Source organism: Platichthys flesus, chromosome 18, assembly GCF_949316205.1.
Source record: "Platichthys flesus chromosome 18, fPlaFle2.1, whole genome shotgun sequence".
Taxonomy (NCBI): domain Eukaryota; kingdom Metazoa; phylum Chordata; class Actinopteri; order Pleuronectiformes; family Pleuronectidae; genus Platichthys; species Platichthys flesus.
Window position 1 is genome coordinate 3,629,345 of NC_084962.1, and position 10,422 is coordinate 3,639,766.

General features: G+C 40.0%; 1 protein-coding gene across 1 annotated transcript in view; it reads right to left on the reverse strand.

Moving 5' to 3' along the window:
* ube2j1 (ubiquitin-conjugating enzyme E2, J1) overlaps nt 1-7,370 on the reverse strand; it is a 41,028-nt gene extending 33,658 nt beyond the window's left edge. The window contains exon 1 of the mRNA XM_062411123.1: nt 7,078-7,370. Coding sequence (XP_062267107.1) covers nt 7,078-7,108 — 31 coding nt within the window. The 5' untranslated portion in view covers nt 7,109-7,370. The remainder of the gene's footprint in view (nt 1-7,077) is intronic.
* Between the last annotated feature and the right edge of the window lie 3,052 nt (nt 7,371-10,422).

The following is a 10,422-nucleotide window of genomic DNA, read 5'->3' on the forward strand; positions in this document are numbered from 1 at the left end:
ACCAGTGGGGGCAGTCCAAACAAGCAAACCTTTCCAAAAAAGGGAGCAAGCAGGAATCCAAAGTTCAGAAAATACATTTCAACAATACAAACACGACTGACGGGAGAGAAACACTCAAAGCACAGGGTGGAAAACACAACACTCACAAACACAGGGTATAGGAGGTAGAACTCACAATAAACAAAGGGGAACAACTGGAAATCCAATGAAAAATCCAATCCAATGAAAAAGATTCACAAGGGAAACAGATCATGGCAGACCTGGGGCAGTGTAATAATCCTCCAGGGGTCAAATTTTAAGAGAAGGTCTAGAAACCAGGCATAGCAAACACCATCAATAACACATGGAATGGCAGCAAAAGGTGCAGGTGCAGCAACAGGTCTGCTACGACTTGTGTCAGACAGGCGTATAGGCCTATTTTGCGTTTGACAAAGTCATTAGGACAAGCTAGAGACAACTGGAATATAAGAAAATTCAGAGCATTTCAAAATGAAGAAACCCCTCCAACCCACACATCAGGGTCTGAAAGGAGAATTCAGGGTGAGTGAGTTTCTGTTTGACAGCGTGTGATCGAAATTACATTCTGTCAGCTGCCATCTGTTGTAGTGATTTCTACACACACACACACACAAACAAACACACGTCATCTTAAGCTGGGTGTTCAAAACATAAGTAGGCTTCCATCATTCTGTCTCTCAAAATATAATGTTAACTTGTTTAATGAGTGTTATCCCACTATTAGTCAGACACCTTGTTGGTCAATTTGAACTACTGCCTGCACACTAGCTATATGGAGGTGTATTCGTGTTAGATCATTGAGTGAACAACAGCCTCGGTTATATTCTACTGTTTGCTGTGATAACTCCTTTGTTATTGAGAATCGTGGAATTTCAATGACACTGGTGCCACCTTTCAAGTCTCTGGTATTGTTACATTTCGAGTATTTGACAGACATTACCGAGCCTGCAACACTTCTCTCATCTTCTGTTAGAAGGACTTGAAGGCCACTGGGTATAGAGAGGAGAAACTATAACCAGAAAAAGACATTATATGAAAAGATTTTGCAAACCCGTGATTGAATGGGCTATTTCTTATTGACTAGTTGACTTAAAAAAAACTCAGATAACTTGTTAGGACTATATTTAACCACCACTGGTTTACAATACTGTATCTGAAACACTGTCTTATTTGCATAGTTTCATATCATGTATTTAGGTATGCCTCTACCACAATCCTGTGCATTTAATATTGACTTATATATCACCTATCATCCACACTTTGTCACAGCAGGTGCTAAGTTAGTTACTTTCTGCTCTGCAGTATTAAATTGCTAAGTTAGTTACATGTAACCAACATGGCACTTCCTTAATGCGTTTTCACAATAATTAAATAAAGAGGTAGGTCTTTACTGTCCAACCGCCACAGGAACTTAAAAAACTAATAATGTTGATGATGCAGTAACTTAACACATCTTGATTCCTCATGCTGTACAAGTTTAATTTAAGATTCAGACATTTTTCAGCATCTGGATCATTATTATTATTACATCCCTGATAAAAAAGATCAGATAAGGAGTAGACCAGAATACAGAAATTTGAGTTTACATCTGATGGACAACTCTCAAGTGTTAAAACAAGACAAAAAGGTGTATTCACAAGTAAAGAGGTTGAACTAAAGTCATACCTTTTCAGTTAACATTCAGAGCAAACATCAAACTACCAACATAAATGAGCGGCACCTCCTTCCGCACATACCTGTCCTGTGGAAAACAGGTCAGCTTGCCTGTAGCGGGGCTCTGATCACAGAAGTTCACAGAGTCTGATGTGAGGTGCATACAGCTTCTATTCACAGTAGTAATTCTACATGAGGCTGTATATATATTCAACACATCAGACTTGATGGCTGTTCCCTATGGCTAGTCAACTATTCAACCTTGAGTACTCCTCCACCACATTCGACTAGAATATGAACTTTTAAACAAAAAGAGAACAGAACCTCCTGCATTGACAGGTCATATAGATAATACATTGCAGACTGTCTGGTATGATGGTACTGTAATTCCTAGGGATGCTGAAAAAGAAAAGGAGAGGGCAAGGCATTCAACATAGTCTCTGCCAATATCTGGATGAGTTTTGACAGTCTCTTCATTTCCCATGCCCATTTTTGGTTCGTCCTTCCGGTAACAGTAAGCAGAGATGACAAGGAAAAGCCCTGTCCCACACTACACCCTCTGGCCTCTGTTGAGTTTGCAGAGGTCCAGTCGCTAAAGGCAATAGGGCGATAATCCTTGTATGCTACATCATCTTATATAACTCACATTTTGAGTGTTTGCCACCGGGAATGATTCATAGTTGGTCCAGAGGGGAGAGAGAGGATACAATTGCGTAATACAAGCCAACTCCAAAGATGAAAAAAAGCATAGAGCCCAGGGGAGGGGGGGTAAGAGACTCTTCCAAAGTCTGAGCTTTTTTTTTTATTGCTTTTCAGCAGCTGCTGCTGCTTTCACCACATTCAGCTAAAAGGTAAAGCCATGGGTACAAAGAGGAACTAATCCTAGTCTTTGAGTCAGCTCCTGAATTTTGTGAAAGGAGTATGATAAGGTACAGTAAGGAGAGATGGAATGAAGGAAATTTAACACACCAGGCTAGACAGCGCACCAACTAGAACAAAATGAAATATACACCAAACAGCACTGTGAATGTGACCGTCGGGCTCCTGCACAAAAAAATGAAAAGGCCAGCCAAGAGTCAACAACGAAAACAGCTGTCAAACTACAGGCATACTTTAGGGTTACAGCACTAGGGAACGTTGATTTCCAAAATATACATTTTCAAAGACCAGGCTGTTAACAATTCACAATAAACATTGTGCGTGCTACTAGGTTCTAACCACAACTGCCTTCTTACGTGGCTCTTCTAATTGACAATATACATCTTGCTGCTATCACCTTCATTTTTGTTCTTCCACGTGAATGAAGGTAGGACATTTGCATGAAGGGAACACAAACTTATCGGACAACTGTGGAGCACTGCCCACCAGCAGCAGCAGACTCACATGCAGCTGCATCTCTGCAGCAGTGGTTGATTTGGCTCTTTTCATTTGCTTTATTCTCAGATACAATCATGACTAGATTAGGATTGCAATCTGTGAAGATTTGTAACTTCACTGATTGTAATTCTCATGTGAGGTTATCATGTTCTCCCCTGGGAAGCATGGGTTTTCTCTTGGTACTCTGGTTCCATCACACAGTGCAAAGAAATGCAGGTTAAATTGTTCATAGGTGTGAATGTGAGCATCACTGGTTGTTTGTCTCTATATGTAAGCCCTGCAAAAGACTGAAAAACTGTCCATTGTGTACCCCACCTCTCTCAGCCAGTGTCACCTGGGCTTGGCTCCACCACAACACGAAAAAAAAAAGAACTGCCATCGGTTAATTTTATTATCAAGTCAAAGTAATAAATTGTCAGATCAACTGAAACGTTGGAATGAAATTAATGATTTAACTACAAAAACACTGTTGGGGAGATTTGGCAATGTGAAATGGAAGCGGCACGATATTTTCTTTTCACACTATAACTACAACAAAGCACTGAGTGCCATTTCCCACCTTTCTGTGTCTTCACACTATTCACTATGAGTTGTACAAAAAAGGTCACAGGTCATCACTAAGGCATCAGCAGACATGTGTTGTGTTGGCTTTGTGATGCATGTTTTGTAGTCAGTGAAGATTTGGTCCTACATACAGTATGCATTTTACAGGAACAGCAAGTTAGCTGTAGAATACAGCAATTCTGAAACTGAAATCTAGACAAAACCAGTTCCAACCCAGTGGCTTCAAACAAATAATGTGTGCCTGTGGGTAGTAAGCACCTGCTTGTGCATGTACTGGTATGTGTGTCTTTGGAGCAAGAGCTGTACACTAGTAGAGCAAACAGTCAGCTTACACGATACGCCAACTTGTGATACGTGGCTTGAACTCAGTGCTTTATTTATTTTACTCAATTTTTTGTCTGTTGAGCTTAGAACACATGCTATTGGATAATCTCCTGTTGGAAAATGCTGATGTAAATGTATCATACTACTAATGTAGAACTTTTCCACAATAAAATTTTGACAAATTACTTAACTTTTTGATAGTATGTTGAGTTCTTTATTGACATTAAATACTAAATAATAAAACTAAATATCCCAGCAATCAAAATAACCTGTCCGAATGTCAATACACCTAAGAGTCAGATCTGCAGATGGATTCACATCGTCTGAACCAAGATTCATGTCTTTGTTACATTGCATATATCTCATCCGGTTAGTTGTGTTTCACTTTTAAATGCAGGTAGTGGACTTAAGAATTTTGTGTGACACATGTATGTCTTGACACCACCTATATGCTTGACACTTACTGGTTTGTAGACATGTGTCTGACATCGGCTAAAAAGTGTTTATTCTAATCAATGCTGCAAATACCTAGCCTGGATGCCAGAAGAACTTAGCCCCGCCCACAACATTTGAGGTTGGGAAGTTCGGTCTGGCATTGCTCCTTGGGGAGAAACTATGCCCAAACAGAAGCTGTTCGGACGAATCAAATTGTCAGGGCGGGCTTTATACGATGATGGACAGATGATCAACAGTAACGTAATCAACCACGTCACCAAAGAGCGCTTGGTTTGAATTCGTTTTCAACAAACATGCCTCCCGCTGTCGATTTGAGATGTGTAGATGCTGCCATTGAGTCCGTTTTAGAAGTCGACAGCGCAACCTTTTAAAAGAGGAACAGAGACATGCGAGCAAGGCATTTGTAGATCGAAAATATGTTTTTGCAGTCCTTCCTACAGGATTCTGAAACATTTTAATTTATCAGCTGGCCCTGTTGGCCGCGAAGAAGATGGGACACAATGAAAACCCAGTTGTCATTGTGGTTTCTTCTTTGGTCGCACTCATGGAGGACCAAGTGAAAGAGGCTACCGAAATGGGCATCACGGCGATGCAACTTGGCGTGCACGACACAGTGGACATTACCAGTGGTCGTTGCCAGCTCCTTTTCGGAAGCCCTGAATCCTGGCTGCTGAACAAGAAGTGGAGGGACATGCTAGGCTCCGATGTTTTTCAACCAATGTAATAGGTATCGTCGTGGATGAAGTTCATCTACAGTTGCAATCAGAAATATTCAACCCCCCAAAGATTTTAAGGATTTATCAAATAAAGTTGACTGAATCTTGCTCTTTGAGCAAGATTCTGCTCTTTGAGCAAGATTCTGCTTCGGATTACTTCTTTATGATTTGAGTGATACAGAAAATCAACACAGAAAATGTATGATGTTATTTGTGTGCAGCAGTATATTTTGTTTAGATAGCCAGGTCACAACTATTCAACCCCTATATAATATTGTTGTTTTTAAAGCTGTCTGACAGTTTTTTTTGTCCTAAAGTTGATTTGAAACATTATTAAGCCTTTGGGAACTCTATACTGATCCTTCATTTGCTACAGCTGTGATGCATATATAATCCCCACCCATGAAGGTATTCAAGGCGAGTTGAAATCATGGCAAAGACAAAGGAGCTTCCACAAAAGCTGAGAGAGGAGATTATTTCATCACACCTGAAAGGCCTTGGGTAGTGTCTCTTGGAAAAATTATATTCCAAGAGACACAATTGGGAACATTATAAGGAAGTTTAAAACTGATGGAGCAGCTTCAAACCTGCCTGGCTGTGGAAGAAAGCCCAACATGTCATCAAGGACCCTCAGCAACTTAGTCAGACCAACTCAGATAAACCCCTGTGTGACTGCAAGTCACCTACAGGATGACCTGTTGAAGGCTGGTAGAAGTGCGTCAGTGGCAACTATAAGACGAAGAAATGGTAAGAGAAAGCCATGACTGTCTGACTTAGTAAATAACTCACAATGTCGTGATATAGTTTACAATAACCATACGTCGCTTAACATACGTCACATACTACGTTGCTCTGATTGGTTGTAGGTCTATCCAATTGAGCGAAGAGGCATTTTTTTTCCTGGTTCGGTTGAAACACGCCCCATAATCACAGCCCAATGGAGCAGTATCAGACTCATAATCTGACTAGAATTATGAGTATGACAACGTCAGGCTAGCAAATACCCTTATCTTTCTGATGTTCTCCATTAAACGTGGCATCTATTGCACTTCTGTCCGTCCTGGGAGAGGGATCCCTCACATGTGGTTCTGTGAGATTTCTAGGTTCTTTATACCCTGTTAAAAGTTGTTGTTTTTGTGATTTAGGAATATCGGCTTTACAAATAAAATTTGATTGATATGATTTCATTGCCACTGTTACTTTGCTAAGGTATTTCTGCCAGCAAATAGATCGTTCCTCTTCATTTAAACATCATATCGTGTCAACATCAACTAAACTGATAGGTCTGAAAGTCAGACCAAACAAATTAGATATAAAAGTGCCCTATAGATAAGGCTGCATCACATAAGGAGTTTGAATCTTGTTAAACTATAATAAAGCACCATCTATTGGTCAATCTTTTCTTACGCTATTTTGTTGCAAAAATCACAATCGAAAGGGTTAGGAAACAGATTGAGACTGTGGAACAAAATGATTCACTAAGAAAAGAAAACATCCACGTTACATCATCCACTGCCTGTAAAAGTGATGACAAATCAGTTGTGATTCCTGCTGGCTGGTCCTACTCAAATTCAGGAAACCATTGTTTATGAAGGACTGAAGCCACAGTACACAGGCAGACGTGTCCTAAAGTGAAGTATATCTCACCTCAACACCACATACCTCCAGGAAGATGTAGTTCCTATGAAGGCTGAATGTGCAGCATTATTTTGGATCTGAATACTACATAGTGTTAAGGGTATCCCATGTAATTCACAAGTGGGAGAAGCTAGCAAACACGTATACGCAGTGAGAAATAAGAAACTTAGCATTTGGCTAGTGTCAGGGTAGTGATTGTAGTCTTAGGGACGCTGTTCACAATGACTGCACATAAATAAAACACAGTAAATAGCTGTGTTTCCGATGTGTGAGGTGTTAGGAAGCTCACTTGCAACTGCGGCAGTGGGGAAACATTTGAAAATGAGCTTACCTGGACTCTTGAGGTTATATCTATTCTCCATACTGTCAGACGTTGAGCTCAGGTAAGTGTTGACGTGCTGCTGAGACGCTAGCTACCAGCTACCTGCTAGCCCCGGCTAGCTCCCTTCGCTCCTACACTAGGGGCAGGACGGGTCCTTCCGTCTCTCCGGTGCCTCGGTACAATAGTGAAAAGGGAGGCTAACTGAGACGAGCCGCCGGCGAAGCAGTGAAGAGTTTGTTTCTCAAGTTATCTGTAGTTTATTTTCCTGAGCTCATCCGTGGAAACGTAAACAGGAAGTGGGTGACTGGCTTGTCAGGGGTTTTTTTCCACGTCATTTATAGAGACCTACCCCTGCCTTGCCTCTGATTGGTTTACCTTGATGTTCTTCCGTTATTCTAACCAATAATCAGTATTCATGTCTAGGCTAAGCCAATCAGAGACATTACAGGGGCGGGGTGGCTGGGGGAGGATGATGGGATAGGGCAATGGTTAAATGTGTTTTCTTCCTCTGCTGCTCAGATCTTATTGTAGACACTTTTATTTTCTTTGTGATTGTGATTTATTCATACTTTATTGTAAACAATGACCATGAGTGCAACACTTATTTGTCAACATTTCGAAACTAATGCAACTTATGCAAACAGCTAGTGCAACTTTGCACACATCTCTTGTCAAGAGTTTGTTATCACTTTAGTCTCTTGTTAATAGGCTTATTCGTTTGTCTATTATATTTAGTACTTGATGTCTATTCTACTACTTTATTGTGTGTCATTAACATAGGGTTAGGGTTAACTTATTTTGAGCTATTTTAATTCTACGTGTCTGTTTTATTGCTACTTGGCTTTATTTGCAATGCCATTGACCTGCTGCTGTAACACAATAATTTCCCAATATGGGATCAAAACAGGTCATCTATCTATCTATCTATCTATCTTTCTTTATTCTGGTGTTGATGCTGTATTAAGGGTAAACTAACACAAAAAATTAGAGCAAAAATTAAATAAATAAATAAATGGTTTTCCTTACGGTTTTCATTGCTTCTTTCTCACCATCAGCTCAAAGATAATATTTTTTAGTTGGTCAGGGTAGTATTTTGTTGATAAAACATATAACACATACAACAAGGTGAGTTGCTTACTGCTCAAGTAGACTCCTTCAATAGAGAGTGTCCTTGTTTCTGAAGAAGTATTAGAGTTCAGCAAAAGCTGTTAGCTATTAACATTTTAATCTTGACGGAAGTCATCAAGACCATAAATAAGCCTTTTTGACCTTGAATGATTCCTGAACATTTAGTGATGAAATAGAAATGCCACTGAGTGTAAACACTGGCTTAATTTACTAACCATCTTTCTGAATTTAATTGGTCTGAGTTTCTTTTTCTTATTTCTCAGAAGACAGTTTAAGGACGAGAATATTTTGAGCTCACAAGCCCGAAAATTCAGGTACCAAATGTGATAACAATGTTTTGAAAATATATTTAAAGAAAGTATGTCCTATTTATTGCATCACTGGTACTGGGTAACTTGTAGCCGTGAACATTTTAACCGCATGAAATCCTAATTTATTCCAAAGGAATATAAACTGGGGTGCAAGCTGCCTAGGGCTGAAGTCAATGCATACATGTAAGGACTTCGTATTTAGGTTAAGATCGTCATGGTTACATGGTTACAAAGTCCTTACATGTCATAAACTTCCGCCCAAGCCTTCTTGCACACCAGTTTATAGTCCTTGCAATAAATTTTGATTTCAACCTGTCTTATTAGCTGTTTAACAAATAATTGATGTTGTGCTCACAAACCAATAACACCTTATCAATATATATTCCTTGTTACTTCTGTAATATTTGTCGCTTTATAGATTATGTGAACATTTTGATTATGCAGATACTCGGGCACATCTGTCTGAGAATTAAAGCTTCTTCTAGCTGAGTGCTGAGGGAAGCAGGGACCTAATCAGTGGGTGTTTTTGGTGGGGTTGTCAGGTGAAGAGGCAAGAGAATAATTCCATGTCCCATCTTTCCTTTAATGTTGCCTTACTTGTTACTGCGACTGGCGCAATGTTGATGGCAGGCTTGACATCTCCCAGGTAGATGTTTAAACCACTTCAGCACGACACACAGCTGACACCTTTCAAATCCCAACAGATAAACACTCCGACTTGATTTATCTCTGTTAATACAGTGCATCTTTACGTTTAGAGCAGTTTAAACCTAACTGCCTCCAGCCTGTTTGCCACCTCCTGCCCCACCCAAAACCTCCTGTTTCAGGGATGAAGCAATACACTGAAATCTGAATTTCAGCCCAGTTTATTTTGCAGATATTTCACATTTTACAGATGGTTTAGAAGCTGAGTGGAAGTGAATGTGTTTACTCTGACCTAGACCTGTGCACATGCTCTTTGAGTGTTTTTAAAGTTTAAAGCAATTAATAAAAATCCAAACACTTTAACTTTGTATCATAGAAATTCAATACTGCCTTGACATTACATACAAAACCAACCTTAGGATTATTTATTTTTTAACCGTTTCCTCTATTTCTCCATTAATTTGTTCTTATTATGGTGTATTTGAACATTGTATTTGGCAAACATCACAAGGTCAGATCAAATCTCTGCAGTTCTTTAAAAGCAACACTTCTCCTTTGTGACATGCTCCATCATCCTGCTGGAAGTAACCATTGGAAGACCGCAAATTGGAGGGATGAACATGTATAGCAGCAGTAACAGTAAGGCTGTTCATGATTAAGGGCCAAATATGTCCCAAGGCAGTTGACACAAGTCGTTGGATCCATGGATGTATCCATTCTGACTCTACCATCTGCATATTCAGCAGAAATCCGCATTCATCAGACCAGGCAACTGTCCATTGTTGGTGTGTCTGCGTCACTGCAGTCACAGATTCTGTTCTTGGTCTCATTGTCTTCTGCTGTTGTATGATCGTTATTTTACATTTTCTCGTTGTGATGATGATGTTACTCGTTTGTTTTAAAGAAAAAAAATGTCACCCCATGACCACGCCCATGTTAGTACATTTTATTGTAATCAGAGACGTATTTTACAGCAGTCACTCTCTAGACTTGAGGTGAGTCCTTGATTGCTATCTATTTACATCATCATTTCAAACCAACCACTGGGGAAAAAAAACACCATCAGATCTCCAGATCACATTGCACAGCAACAAGGGGACTGCTTGACCAATGACTCATGTCACACCACATCAAGTGTAGTTAATTTATTCTGCATGTGTGCCCACGCACTTCAAGCACTGCAGTCGATTGCTCTGGTCACATACTGATGCCAGTGGCGTTCAAAACAAACCACTGCAATGTCAAAGCCCTGCAGAGTCAGGGGCATGAC